Here is a 15,455-nt window from a genome sequence, read left to right on the forward strand (position 1 = left end):
CTACTATTTTTGAGCCTAAAACTTTTAAGGAAGCAATTAAGGATCCTAAATGGCTAGTGTCTATGAAAGAAGAATATGATGCTTTAGAGTTGAATGGAACTTGGAAAAAGGTGCCACCAGAACCTCATATGAATATATTAGGTTGCAAGTGGGTTTATAAGGTTAAGCAAAATCCTGATGGTACTATAGACAAATTCAAGTCTAGGTTAGTTGCTAAGGGTTTTGATAAGCAAGATGGAATCGATTTTAATGAGACTTTTAGTCCAGTTGTGAAATGTACCACTGTCAGAGTTGTTCTTTGTATGGCTTTGAACTATAACTGACAAGTTAGACAATTGGATGTTAGTAATGCATTCTTATATGGTTTTCTTGATGAGGATGTATATATGATCTAGCCACCTGGTTTTGTGGATCCAGTTCATCCTGAGTATGTTTGTCATCTTCAAAAAAGTTTATATGGACTGAAACAAGCACCCAAAGTTTGGTTTCATAGATTTAATTCATTTCTACTGAATTCTGTTTTTAAAAAATCAATTTCTGATAATTCCATGTTTGTTTTTCATCATGACAAGGATATAGTTATCCTATTACTCTATGTTGATGATATTCTTTTAACTGGTAGTTCTCCATCTTTGTTGGATTCTTTTATTACTTCTTTGAAGACTGAATTTGCTATGAAAGAACTGGGTAATTTGGGATTTTTTCTGGGAATTGAAGTTGTTAGAAATTCTGATACAATTGTTCTTACCCAAAAAAAGTATACACTGGAGTTGTTAGATAAAGCTAAAATGTTTGATTGTAAGCCCTGTGATACTCTTGTTGTTAAAGCTTCAAGAGCATCTATTCATGATGGTACTTCACTAGCATATGTCTCTGAGTATAGGTCTATTGTAGGTGCTTTACATTATTTAACTGTTACAAGACCAGATATCTGTTTTGGTGTTAATTATGTGTCCCAGTTTATGCATGCACCTACAGATATACATTTACAACTTGTTAAGAGAATCTTGAGATACTTAAAGGGAACCATTGGATTAGGTATTACATTGAGAAAGGGTGATTTGCAAAACTTGAGAGCATATACAGATTCAGATTGGGCAGGCTGTCCTGATACAAGGAGATCTACATCAGGATATGCAGTTTTTCTTGGTTCTAATTTGATATCTTGGTCTTCTAAGAAACATCCAACTGTTTCAAAATCCTCAGCTGAAGCTGAGTACAAGTGCTTGTCTGTGGCCTCAGCTGAGCTTAAGTGGCTTTCTTCTTTATTAACTGAGTTACATATTCCTTTACAGTGTTCTGCTAAGCTTTATTGTGATAACACCAGTGCTCTTGCTTTAGCTTCTAACCCAATCTTTCATGCCAGGACAAAACATATAAAACTACAATATCATTCTTTCAGAGAGCTTGTGGAGGATGGGTTTATTCAGTTACATCATGTTGCTTCTGAAGATCAGTTGGCAGATTTATTCACAAAGGGATTGTGTCATCCAACTTTCTCAAGGTTGCTGTTACAGTTAGGATATTCATCAGTGTTGTCTTCCACAACTTTAGTATATTTGCTTAGCTGTTTTACTTTATTGTTTTCTGCTTAGCTGCTACTTCAGTGTTCTCTGCTTCAGTGTTTCTTTCTTCAGCTTATTAGATAAATATGTCATGTATTTGTGCCAAACTGTTCTGTCTAGCCTGAACAGTTTGAGGGGGTGTATTAGATAAATGTGTCATGTATTTGTGTTTTAGTCAAGTCATTCTTAGTTGACTTGACCTATATTGGTATTATAAGTGTGTGTGAAGTCTGTGTGTAATAACACTACAACATTGATTGTATTAAATAAGCAATCATAGCTTTTGTAAGAGTCATCTTTTTCAATACAAGTTTATTTGTTTCTCACGTACATGACCCTGTCTTGTTCTATACTTGAATATTTCCTAGCATTACTTATGGGGCATAGGGTTTAATGGTGTTTTTGGTTGTCGGTGATAATAAAAATTCTGATTTTAGGTTAACTTAATAAGCACGGTTAGGATAAAGGGCATATTGGGCAAAAAAAAATCAAAAATGAGCTCAGTATGCAAATCGGCCTAATTATTGAGTCCAACTACGATTTTCGCTCTCCTCTTATCCGTTTTTGCTCTCCCTTTAACAAAAATCTTATAAAACAAAGTAACAACACATTTCAGAAATCTAAGGGTGGCTGAAGCATCCGGACATCTGCTAGCTCCGTCACTGCAAATAGGTATTGTATATAGCTGCATGTCTTAAACATTGCATAAACTCTGTTGATCCAACCAGGTAACATGAAAAGAATAGACATTTAGACATTGCAAGTAAATAAATTAGTTTTGGAACTTCAAATTTAAGGTAGCATACTTGTGTCGTCAATAACTACACGACCGTAATGATGAAACGATGAAACCAGTGAGAAACACCAGCTTTATTGACCTTCTTTAGTTTACCAACGATGTTAATAGGATATCCGAATCCTCGTCGGAACTTGGACACCTTTAAAAGTAATTACATTACCAAGTCTGATAACGGGCAAAGGGAAAATTCGTTGTAGGTAAGACCGTAAAAGCAAAGAAGATTCGACTCTCTCGAGACCCACCTGCATAAGTTTTAACAGTAAAAGTACAAGAATTTACACACAAACACAAAACCTTAAAAGATACCATCCAAACTACCATCTCACTTTAACTGCTTCGTATCGTCCATTCGATCACTCCATGTTTTCGAGATCTTCAACAAATCAAATAGCCAAAAAAAACATAAACACGTGACACCAACTGAAAAACCAAAAGTATGTTATCCCTAGCAAAAACAGAAAAAACAAGTATTTACATGGAAAAACAACAAAACACACATTTTTTTGAATTTTTCCCGCCACTACTACAACGGAATTATGTACACATTCCTATAGATTCACGAACGTTAAATTAAGAGGATCTGTCGCATCAATGAATCAATCTGAACCGTTCGTTTTTTCTCCAATAAAAACTGACCAGATTCTTCTGGGGAAAGATCACACTGTTTATTTTATACTCTTGCAGCTCTTAATTGCAACCCTTATCTTATTTCTCTGTTTCTCAACTCTGTCTGTAACAATATTCACCATCTGATTAATGAGAGATTTTAATCCAACGGCAAAGAATAATTCTCACAGATACCTTAAATTGCATCGAGATACACAACAAAGATTCCCTATTGCTGATCTCATCTTACACACGACGTGGTCGAATCTGAGGCGTCGACGTACTCTGTTGGGCCCCACTAACAGCATCTGGTCACGTGGTTCGGTATTGCGCCGTTTCTGTACGGAAAAAAACCGTTTGGAATTTGACGTCATCAGAAATTAATTTCAAAAAACCCGAGTTAACGAACTGAGTTAACCATGAAAAGCCATGTGAGCGAGTTCATGAACGAGCGAGTCAAGAATATCTCGCTCGATTTCACAAACAATCGATTCCCCTTCTTCCAGAACCGGCACAGTGCGTAAATTCGCATTGTGAGGTAAATCCTTCTCAATTAACGCATCAATATCTTGAAGGATCAAACAATTAGCACAAGGAGATTTCTCGATTTGCTTGCAAATTTCCTTCACAAGTTGATCTCCTCTCATTAATTTCTTCTTCTTCATCAAGTAATTGTTCATTGTAGTGTTCATCCATGGCTTCATGTTCAAATATGGTCTCAAAATGTCGACTAGAATTTCATCGACTAGGTTGAAAAGTAATCTACGGTTCGACCGATTCTGATGATGCCCATTAGTACTACTAGTACTGTTGTAGAAATCTTCGAGATGATTGAACATTGATGGATCAAGTGGATGTGAAGGTGAAAACCAACGAGTTATAGAAACTACCGTGTCGGATTCAATACCCGTACATTTTAATATACAGCTTACGTACCGGAATTCTGCGCTGAGTTTATCTTCTCGTTGCCGATGATTGTCGTACCGCACTAGAAACGAAGTAGAATTGGAATGTATCTGAAGCAAGCCCAAAAGAATTTAAATTAAATTAGCATTTGATTAAGAAATATAATTTTAACTAATCGCAAAAATAATGAACTGAAAAAGAAATTACGTACCACTGATTTTGTTGGAATTACGATGTTTTTCTCATCTTCGGCCAATGGCGAAGACGGAGACGGAGATGAAGATATAGATTTCTTGCATTTCTTATGAGCTGATAAATTCAAACTTGATTTATTAGTTGGTAGTGGAGATTTTTCTTTCGGCTGTGTAAATCTTTCGCAACTTGCTTTCTTGCATTTCTCCATTGTTTGATGCTGTGGTAATTTTGGTTTCGAAGAATGTCTGGAGGCTGTAATGGTCGTCGGTTTTGGTAATGGTGGTGGTGGTAATGGTAACGGTTTTGGAGATGAAATTGAGCTTGCTTTTGATACTACGAGTCGCGGAGAATCCTTTATCGAATCATGTTGATCTTGCCGAAGAACAGAGGCTGCTCTGGGCGTTGTGGAAGAAGGATTAGAAGAAAGTACTGATTTGTTGTTAACGTTCTTAATTTCCAGGAATCGAAGACGAGGTGAACACGACGATGATATTGAATCTTGATCATTACCACCACCACCATTTCTGTTTAAGCGGCTGCTCGGCCTTTTCGGTTTGATAACGGTAACACACTCTGGTTCGACGGAGGATTTCCTGGTGGTGGTGGAAACGTTACTGGTGGTGATATTTGTGATATCTCTGCCCATTTTTCTGCTAACACTTTCTTTAACTTGTTTAACAATCTGTCTAGCATAATGACTGGGACTTCTTGCAACATTCTCTGTTTCATACGATTCTCCTCGTTTTCTGGCTGCTAATTTCTTCTTCAGAATCAAAGAATTCAACGAAGCAACTGAATCAATAGATGATCTACTACTGAAATAATCAGATTCCTGATCATTTTCCTTATTGATTTGTAAAGAAAGTCTACTTGCATCAAAATAAACATCTGATTTTCTCGCTGATGAAATTCTTGGTGTATCATCAGGTAAGGATCTTGAATCAAATCCTCTTGCTGCTCCTCTTCCATTGATGGATTCTTGCAGGTATTGATAACGGCGATGAGTTTTGATTGTTTTTCCGGGGATTGAAGAGGTTGAAGATGGTGGTGTTGGTGATTGATCAGGTAATGGACTATCTAAACCCATTAATCTTGCTACCAGACTTGGAGTTTTAATGCAGGGGGAATTACTCGATTCTGAAGATGAAAACTCTGAATGTCCTTCTTTTCTACCAACTTTTGTATGTACTCGAATTCCAATCTGTTGTTATCAAAACAGAGCAATTAAAATCACAGACATGGATGTCAAGAAATTGTTGGTTTGAAATTTGATTAAATTTTCACTTACATTGGGGAAACCAAAATCTTCTTCTTTCATTTCTGATGAAGAAGAAATGAATGTTTCATTATCTGATTCCAAACTATTCCTTGGTGCTTCAACACCTACATTAACCAAAACTCCATTAATACTTCAAAATTCAAAAACATTAAAGAAATTTAAATTTGTGTTGAATTCTTACCTTGAATGGGTTTTTGAGGTTTATCTTCATGTTCATGACGGGAGACAGTGGAGTTGCTGTTGTTGGGTTTGAAACACATTTGATGATTAAACGAAGAAAACTGAAAATCAAACAAATTAAAAACACCACTCATACACCCTAAAGGAACACTAGCACTATTACTACTAGTGCTTTCTAGAAATGATGCTGCTGCTGCCGATGATGATGATTTTTTAGTACTCCGCCTTGCAGTATTAGCATTAGTATTAGTAGTTGATGACGATGATGATGATGATGATAATTTCTGCTGCTGCTTTTGATTACTGCTACTCTCATTAGAGTTACTCCCACCACCTAAAACTCTATACTTACTTTCTCTGCCCATAGTGGTGTTGGATTGGTAGAAGAATAGAGTTTAGAAGAGCAGTAGACAAAAGAGAAACAAAGGAAAAGTTGGGTTTTGAGGAAGGAAAAAGAAAAGAAAAGACTATGACTCTATCTCAGAGTGATAAAGACAAGTAGGAAAAAGCAAAAGTAGGATCAACCTAATAAACTTCAAAAAGCTGAAGTTTTTAGAGAGACCGGGCAATGACCAAAATATGAAGAGATATTATGTTGATGCGAGAAAACAGGATCCCATCACAAATGCAAAACTACTCTATAGCAGCATTAAACATTAACAACAGGGCCAGGCAGACACTTGATTGTCTCTCTATCTCTTTCTTTCTTATCTCATGAACAGAAGTTCACGACCTTACATTGGGAATTGAAGTTTGCTCAGGGTTTTGATTTTGTTTTGTGAAAAGATGACGAAATGATAACGTTCTTGTTTTTCTCTTTTCTCCCCCTCTATTTTTTTTTCATTGAAAAGGAAATTGGCTCGCTTTACAATGTGTGATTCTCTCTTCGTTTTTCATCACTTCTACTTGTAGTAGCAGCAATAGAGGTGTAGTGTAGACTAGTATGGTGAGCCCCCTATGTGCCCTGCCCCCCTTTCCATGTCTGTTTTTAAAAATAATGTTTTTTAAATTTTTATGAAACAAACGGTCATATTCATGAGGAGGATGATGGCCTGGGGCTAGATGGGATCAGATTCTTTATAAAATATATGTATTGCATAAGAATGGGATCAAATGGCTTGGCAGATTCAGGTGTAGTGCTCTACTTTTCTATTATTATTTTTTTGGAATAAAAACTTTGGATTTGAAATTTATGCCTGCCTGGCTTGGCATGTTCCTTTGCTTCAAACAATTGGCCGATCACCGAATGTGAATAAAATGATAAGAGAGAACAGACCCTGAAATGAACTAGAAATTTATTACCATTTAGGGGCCAAGTGCCCCACTGCCTAACTTGCCACCCCTTCCGTTTTTCAAAATAATTTTTTACAGGCTAATTGTCCAAATACATTTTTATGATGTTTTCAGCTACATTTGAGATGTCCAATGGATCCTTAGTTTATCTGTATCTGGTTTTACCATCAGACCGTTTTCTCCGATGCTTACGGGCGAAACGCGGATAAATCGGATACTGCACAAATCTGATCTTAAGGTAATGTTCTGGCCATGTGACAAACAATGTCACAGGTTTGATTTGATCATACATGTAGTTCCTTCCGTATTGGAGAAGGTACATTGTGGTAACTGTTAGCTCGGTTACATAACTTGTCAATCGAACAATTCAACCAAAATTTTGGGGTTCTGAGCTGAGTCCAAGTCAAAACTCAAAACCGTGACTTGCATGGCTAGGCTCCAAAAGGTCTATTAGCCTACCAAATGCACACATTTTCGACTCGTTTTTTGAAACAAAAAAAAAAAAAACCCTTCACTCTTCATGCAACCTTATTAAATTCAACCCTCCCCTCAATCCTCATAGACTTTTACAAGCTTATGTTTTAGCCCTGTTAATTTGTGATTAATATTCAAAGAAAAAAGACATTAACCCCAGAATCATGCAAATACCTGCTATGCAAAACTCAGAGCAAATTAGCACCATATACCAACAAATTTTGTCAAGGCCTAGTGCCTTTTAATCCCATCATAGAGGATACTGCATCTCGTGTAGGTTTCACCAAGACCACCTTCTTCAAAATTTTGAAAAATTTGAATGAGAATTGAATTCAAACTTGAGGCCTGTCCCTGATCATGAATTTCAGGATTTTTCTGATCATTCAATTTGAAAAGAATTTTTATTTTTCAAAAAGATACAGTAGGAGTATCATTTCAATGAAGTATATGATTATTCTTCTTCAACCACCCAAGTAAATTCATAGCCATAGGCCCCTTTCTGGTTCTCTTCTGGTAGGGTCCTTAAAAAATGGCTCAGTTTTGCTGCTGCATGCAATCTGTATATGATATATGCTACAAAATCATGTATGTCACCTAGTTTTTCCATTCTTAGTCAAAAAAATTTACATACCATGGAAAGACAAAAACAAAACCAACTGCCCCTTTCTTCCCACCAACGTTGTAGTTCTGTGCTGGGACGGTGGCCAGTGGCCCTTGTTTCTGTAGGGTCTGTTCCCTTGTGTCATTTAGTGCATTTTGGATGGCGTCCTTCAGTATTAAATTCCCTCTGCAGGTACATTTCAATTTCTTGCACGCCAGCTGTTTGAGATAATAATCCCCAATTGCATATTAATCCCACAGCCCCAAACCATATACGAATGCAGGAAGACCCTGCATTCTTGCTTGACGTAGCTGTAGTTGTGCAATTCTCCTATAACTAGGTGTACCGCTGTCCATTGACACTTACGCCGTCCCCACATTTAGCCTATATATATATGAGCGAAGGTAATTAGCTCGGAGCTCAGCTGATTTCATATATTAGTACATGGGACTATAAAACGAGTGGTCCAATCTACTGTTGTACCCAAATTTGGTGCTCGCAACAACTTGCAAGGTCCCATTCTATGTTGTACGCAAATTTGGTGCATGATTCTTGAACTGCTTCAACCAACTAAAATTAGAGTTATAACCCTATAGCTATTAGCTGGTTCCAAATATATCTGTAATTAAAGATAGATTAGAAAGAAGAGAGTGATTATTATTTCATTTCAGGTAGCAGTAGTCAAATCATGAGTTAGCTAGTATGATTGTACTAGTACTAGCTAGCAATAGTAGTATTAGACTAGACCACTACTGCCATAGCTCTGTTGGGATAGTAGTAAATGGTAGGGCTGTAAGTATTAGTACGTGTATTGTATAGTAAAAGTAGTCAGGACGGAGTCAGATCGGGTATTAACTGCTGCTACTGAGTATCGGAAAATAGACAAATGCATATAATAGACATGGATGTGAGTCAGATATGTTGCATATTATTCAACAGTTTCCATTCTATGTCCTTGCTTGAAATGGTAATAGACTGTGGGAGTCTGAGAGAGGAGGAGGAGGACTAAAGGGCTCGCTTTTGTTGCTGATGATGAAAAGAAGCAGACCTGGCTGCTATATGTGTATGGTAGGAGGAGGAAGGACAATTTCCTCTTCTTCTTGTTTTTGTTTAGATAAAATATGAATTTTAATTCATTTTTACGCTTAGGTCTGGCCGATAATGGCACCCGAAAATTTACAGTGCAGTGCATTAAGGAGTTGGACCATACTTGATGGTCCAGTATCCATCCAATACATTCAGATACAGATTGTCTAGTAATAAGGTTAGGTTGTAGCGGAATAGTATTTATTGTATGTGTACTGTAGAGATCTTTCAAAATTCAGATTTCATTCAAAATATTAGGGCAATGATCATAGAAATTAAAAGAAGAGAGATGAAATTATTAGATACATGGCAGAGAGAGAAGGGGGAATTATTGCAATGACTGCTAGCTGAGCATGGGAAAAACATGATCGAGTAGTAAGTAGAATTAACGAGGTCGTTCAGGTTTAGATGGTAAAAATAAAAATGAAATGAATGATTGAATAGTGTTGTATTCGAAATCTCCCGTATAGGTAAAGAATACAATTCACGGAGGAGTAAATTTTCCGGCTATACATATTATTACTTGTTCCGGTAAACTTGCAGTTGTGTAGTACATTTTTGTGGTTTTTTTTTTTTTTTTTTTACTTGTTAGTAGTACGTCTGTACTGTTTTTTTAACGAAAAAGATGAACTTATATGCTTTTTTACACATGTATTGTGTTTGTCCATTCACATGTATAATAGGAGTATCAACTATAAGGCTGTAGCTATTTATATAAAGAAGAAGAAGAAAAAAAACAGCATCAAATTTGAAGTTCAAAAGAATGAAATCAGTACGTACATCTGTGGAATATTGTGACGAGAGGTTATAGTTCGTGATAGAAATAAGGCGGAATAATGTAAAAGAGAAAGGAGCGTATGTTAAAACTTTTAGGGGCCGATAATGCTGTTTGCTGTACGGAGCTAGCCACTGGAATTATTCTTGTCGGTCACATGTGTGCATACCATTGCATGCTCAGCTCTCAACTGTTCATTGCATGTTAAAAGCGATAAAAAGGTAAAATCGAGGTTAATTTGCATGGCAGACTAACTTTCCGAGCTAACTTTCTGATGTACTGTGATATTCTCTGGTTAAGTGGTTAGATATTGCATGATGTATGTAACATGGAAAGAGAGAGAGAGAGAAGTTTTCCAACTTTGGAGGCCTAAAAATATCAGTCATGTACTATAGCCTATAGGGGTCCGGTACTAGCAGTCATGATTCAGCGTAATGTGTGACCAATCATTTGTTTACTTTTTTAACACTACATGCCATCAAATGTGCATGTCTCACCTCCCATCATTGAAAAGCATTTCAAAAAAAGAAGATTGTCCCAATAATAGTTATAATAGTTGACGAATCTCATTAAATAAGAGATATTTTTAAAATTATCTTTTTAATTGATTATTTTTAGTATAAGAAATATATATAATCTGTGTTCATGTTTATATTCTTTATTTAGGAGTTTTGAAATGTTTTTCAATGATTTAAAGTTTATGAATATCCGTAGATATTTCTAATGTTTTGAAATGCTTTTGTAGATGGTGGTTTTTAGTTTAGGACTAAATTTGTAAAAGTCTATATACCTAACCCGGCATCAGATGTAGTAGATATTGATATGTTTATATTCCGCAGGGGATTTGGAAAATATATCAAAATCTGATGAGTGCCTGTGTCTTTCTTCATATTATATTGAAACTCAAGCTCCTAGATGAATTGTTCACTAGTATAGAGCCTAATGAGTGTATAAGCTCCTAGCTGCATTACTCACAAATGTCGGAGCCTGCTGAGTATTTTTCTCGTGCTTATGTTCCCCGGCAGAACCCTTAATATTGGCATAGCATGACGGATTTGGGTTCACTCGCAGCAGAGTAGCACGGACCTCCAAGTACCAAGGTTAAGGCCCTTGCACAAAATACTCAGTCAGAAAGCAAAGAATAAACAGAACCGTGGAGTAGGAGCAACAACGAGGGAAGCGTGGCCATGCCCTAGACCAGCCGGCGCCACTTGGCCACGCCCTATGCTACCTAACCGACCCTAATTCCTTTGTTGACCAATCAGATCGCTTTAAACCTACCACGCTTCCATGAGTTGTGGATGGGCCCATACTTGCCGGCCCTATTTCCCATCGACCAATCAGGTCGCATTAAACCTACCACGTGCACCCAAAGGGTGACCACGCCGTGCTTGGCCGGCCCCCTACTTTTATTGACCAATCAGGTTGCTCCAAACCTGCCACAGCTTTAAAAGAGGTGGAAATTGTGTCAAGAGGTCACCATACTAAGTTGGCTTCCCAAAAACGGCGCCAACATACTAACGACATGCTAAAACGAGCATGCCAGGCGCACATGCCAAACGGGCATGCCAAGTACACATGCCAAACTTGCCACTTACCGCGACAGCATGCCAAAACGTATCCACTCTCTGTTCGTGACCAACATCACAACAGACTTCAATTTTGGCTAGCCTAACCGTAAGCGCGACCATGCTCTAGTAGAGGTGGATGGAACCCTAACTTCTAATCGTGGCACAAAATTATGCCTCCTCGGGCCCACAACATGCCACAAGACGTGCGGACATAGGAAACCCTAAAAAAGGCGCCACACCACAGCCACCCGTGGAAATATTTGCTCTTGTGACCGTTTCTACATGGTGGTCTGCCTATGGATCCTCTGGCATGACTCTGGTTGTATAAAATGCCATGCCACAGCCACCTACTGCATGCCGCATGCCATATGCGCTAATTAGGGTTTCGGCATGCCAAACCCTAATTTAGGCAAAGTTGTTACGCCAACCAAGCCAGATAATGTTCCACAGAGCATTAGGATTGATGTGGCCACTGAAACTGATGTTGCCACTAATGCGGTTGGGAAAGACACACAAAAGACTTGCAAGTATACAAGGCCAAGTTTTAGTATAGAGAGTAAGCAAGGGATTAGTCCACAGGGAGTGGGAGCATACAAGAAATTTTCCTAAGCTAGCAATGGAGACAAGGCACTATGGAAGTGAGCAAGGCAAAGTAATATTGCAATTGCAAAGAACCAAAACAGTTAACAAAGCAAAGATGACAAAACAGCATGGAACCAAGGCTGTGAGCCAAGGGCAGGGGGGAGTTTGTGCACTGATTTCAATGCACAACAGGATTCAAAATACAAGAAATAAACAGCAAGATAGCTAAGAAATTTAGCTGAGCAGGGAGCAAAATAAGACTGAAATTGTAAGTGACTGAAATAAGGTATTGTGGTCTAAGCTAAGGCTTAGAGTCCACCTTTGTGTCCTAGCCAAGCAATGTGATCCTAGTTTGAGTTGAAAATCCTATGCATACATCTAGAATGGGAGGAAAACTAATTTGCTCACTAGTTTGCCCCTAGCATTGACTGTCTTTTGACAGAACAATCAATCACAGGCACTATGAGCATCAATCTCTTCCCATTGCTCAATCAAAACAGACATCATGATAACTATCCTAGCAATTCACCATTTGACAATGCACTAGGCTTCATCTGAGCCTCAGCCTAATGCAGTTTAGCTCATGCTAAACATGTAACTAGCAATAACATTCATTGAGTATGATAATTCAAGCAACATTCAACATTCGAGAAAATTGAAAACAACATGCACACATTCACTGTTAACTGCATAAGAAGAACTGAAATTGGAATTGCATCAAAATAATTTTTTTTCAATTCTCTACTGGCTAGTCCAGAGATGCCCAATTTTACAACCCCTAACACCCTTTTATAGTTACAGCCAAAAAAAAAAACTAAAATCCCCAAATCAGTGAAATTAGGGTTTTACAAAAAATCCTTACCTAATCTCTGAAAACGATTGATAGCTCTCACCCATGCTTCCTTGTCGTCTGCTGATACTACCCATGCCTTCGATTTATTCTCTAACCTCACCTATTTCATCAACTCCTAACCTAGGGTTCCTGTGAGATGAAACGATTAGGAGGTGATGTAATAAGTGGCTAGAAAAGTAGGTCTAAGTGATGATGGCTCGAGTGGTGATGGTTGAATGATTTGGGGGGAGAAGATGGTGGAGTGATTTGGGGGAGAAGATGGTGGTGATGGAGACAGCGTCGCTGTTTCAGAAGAGGGGAAGAAGGAGATGGCTCGATGGGTTTTGGCAGAAGGGTGCGTTTGGTGCGGGTAATAGGGTTAGGTTGCTTAGGTGTTAAACGGGATCATCAAATTTGATGTTTTGTGAAGGGAATCCGTGGGATGATAACTTCTGAAACGGATCTAACGGCGAGATGGAGACAGATTATGAGCAACCGTTGGATGAAAAAATACAACGAAACTAACGGCTCAAGATGGAGTTAGGTGCTGTAGTGTTGGTAAGGTGCATCGAAATCTGATGCATGATGACGCAGCGACCGTTGGATGATGGAATGGATCCAATCTTACGGTTAAGAAGGAAAACAGGTTTGGGTATTGAATTTTGGGTTTAGGATATGGATTTGGGTTTAGGAATTGGATTTGGGCTTAGGAATTGGATTTGGGATTAGGAATTGGATTTGGGCTTAGGTAATCTTGAGCCCACTTCTTCTTTAAGAACAATTTCTTCCTTTTTAAGCCCATTTTTATCCTTGAGTCTTCCATAACACATTCTTCACTTTTTTCCGCTAGAGATTCCACCGGCTTTCTCCCGTGTCTTTGCTCTTTTGGCTCCGCAACTCATCTAGTCTTTATTTGGTACCTAAAAATACAAAATTAATTAATAAAAATATTTATTCTTGAAAACAATGAAAATACAGAATATGGGATAAAATGTAGAATTAATGCACAAAAGATGAGTTAAATGCCAAAAAATATATAGAAATATGCACTTTTTAGCACTCATCAAATACCCCCAAACCTGAATTTTACTTGTCCTCAAGTAAAAAAAACTAAGGAAATCCTACCTATACCACTGTCGCTGGTCTCTCGAATGCATTTAGCGTATGCACTAAGCCTTTTAAACCACTAAGTGTCCCTAGTGGACGAGTGAAGTCTCGTGAAGGTTTGCTTAGAACGTACCTACAAAGTTCTAGGTCAAAATATAAGCTCAGATTCCATCAAATGTGACATGTGCAAGACAGTTTAAGCTCACAGCAAAATGGAGATGTCAATCTAGCTATCAAAGGCACAATCCTAGCACTGATAACAAATAAAGACATGTGATAAGAGTGTAAAGTGTATCTACACATGTGTAAAGAAAGATCGGATGTTATGACTACTAATCACCAAGAGATAGTTTCTCAGGCTAAGAACCAAGGTCGAAATCTAGCTAGCTGTCCGGACTTTACGAGAATTGTGAATGAGTTGGAGGTATTTCACAATTACTCGCGTTGTACATCAATGGCATACACCCTCCTTGCTTATTACAATGAAAAACAAAATGACTCTTTACATGACTCTTATTTACATTGACTACTCTCTTTTATTTTTGGAACAAGAGAGATGGAATTGATAAATACTTGATATATTTTTTTTTTTTTTTTTTTTTTTTTTTTGAAAGGAAACACTTTTGATACATATACAAAAGGAAACAAAAATTACATGACACTTTGCAAGAGGTAGCCCTTTTTGATGCACCCAGTTAAATTCGATGGTTGTTTTCTTAATGTAACCTCCACCTTCTATCCCAACCAACCAAAGAACAAGCTAGTCAAGTTTCGTTCAGTATTCTAAAGTGATTGGCAATCGTGACTTCCTATCAAACACCTTGAAGATCGAGGCTATACATGTATTGGTAGATCGTGCGCGTGCAAGTTTCTTATCACTATGTGAATTGTGCTAGAATCAGGGGTGCCTAAATATCTAGACTAAGACTCCTAAAAATTACATATTTGCACAAGAGTCAACATTTCAAGGTAAATGAGCTCGATTTTTATGTTTTGTTTTTTCAATTTTTAATTTTTCAATTTTTTCAAAAAGATGGAGTTTTGTTTTCAATTATGGCATATTATCGTGGTATCTACTCTATACCCCCAAACCTAAACTAAACATTGTCCTCAATGTTTAAAAATATGGAAAGAATTAAAATACAACATATGGAAAGGGACATGCTGAGTAGAGTAAAAAGAGAGAATACCCGATTTCGGCGAAAGCAGAATTAAAACTCCGTTATCCAAGGCAAAACTCCAACATATTAGGAGTCACAATGGATGAGCACAAAATATATACAAAAGGAAATTTAACTAACACATTATCTACAAGAAAATTTTGGTTTTTAATGGGATTGGACTTTTTGGGAAAAATTTGGTTTTGTCGGGAGTGAAAACTTTTTGGTTATTTAGGGAAAGAGTGGACCAGTTTAGTCCACATAGACCGGGTCCTCCAGGTTGGTTGTTTCAATGTCGGGTGGAAATGGCTCAAGGAATGGCTTTAATCTCTGCCCGTTGACTTTGAAAACGTTCTTGTTGGAAACATCCTCCAGCTCTACAGCTCCATGAGGAAAAACTGTGCGTACTAGGTACGGACCCTTCCATCTGGAACGCAGTTTTCC

General features: G+C 37.7%; 2 protein-coding genes across 2 annotated transcripts; one reads left to right on the forward strand and one right to left on the reverse strand.

Moving 5' to 3' along the window:
- The first annotated feature begins 548 nt into the window (after window positions 1–548).
- LOC113272240 (uncharacterized mitochondrial protein AtMg00810-like) lies at window positions 549–1,595 on the forward strand. The gene has a single exon (XM_026522111.1). The coding sequence runs from the start codon at window positions 549–551 to the stop codon at window positions 1,593–1,595; it is 1,047 nt and encodes a 348-aa protein (XP_026377896.1).
- Window positions 1,596–2,576: 981 nt separating this feature from the next.
- On the reverse strand, window positions 2,577–6,240 carry LOC113275023 (flocculation protein FLO11-like). Its single transcript, XM_026524449.1, has 4 exons — window positions 5,532–6,240; window positions 5,360–5,454; window positions 4,088–5,272; window positions 2,577–3,986 (listed from the first exon to the last, which is right to left on the reverse strand). Exons 1-4 carry the CDS (start codon window positions 5,893–5,895, stop codon window positions 3,384–3,386), a joined length of 2,247 nt encoding a protein of 748 aa, XP_026380234.1. The 5' UTR covers window positions 5,896–6,240; the 3' UTR covers window positions 2,577–3,383.
- Between the last annotated feature and the right edge of the window lie 9,215 nt (window positions 6,241–15,455).

Source organism: Papaver somniferum, chromosome 4, assembly GCF_003573695.1.
Source record: "Papaver somniferum cultivar HN1 chromosome 4, ASM357369v1, whole genome shotgun sequence".
NCBI lineage: Eukaryota > Viridiplantae > Streptophyta > Magnoliopsida > Ranunculales > Papaveraceae > Papaver > Papaver somniferum.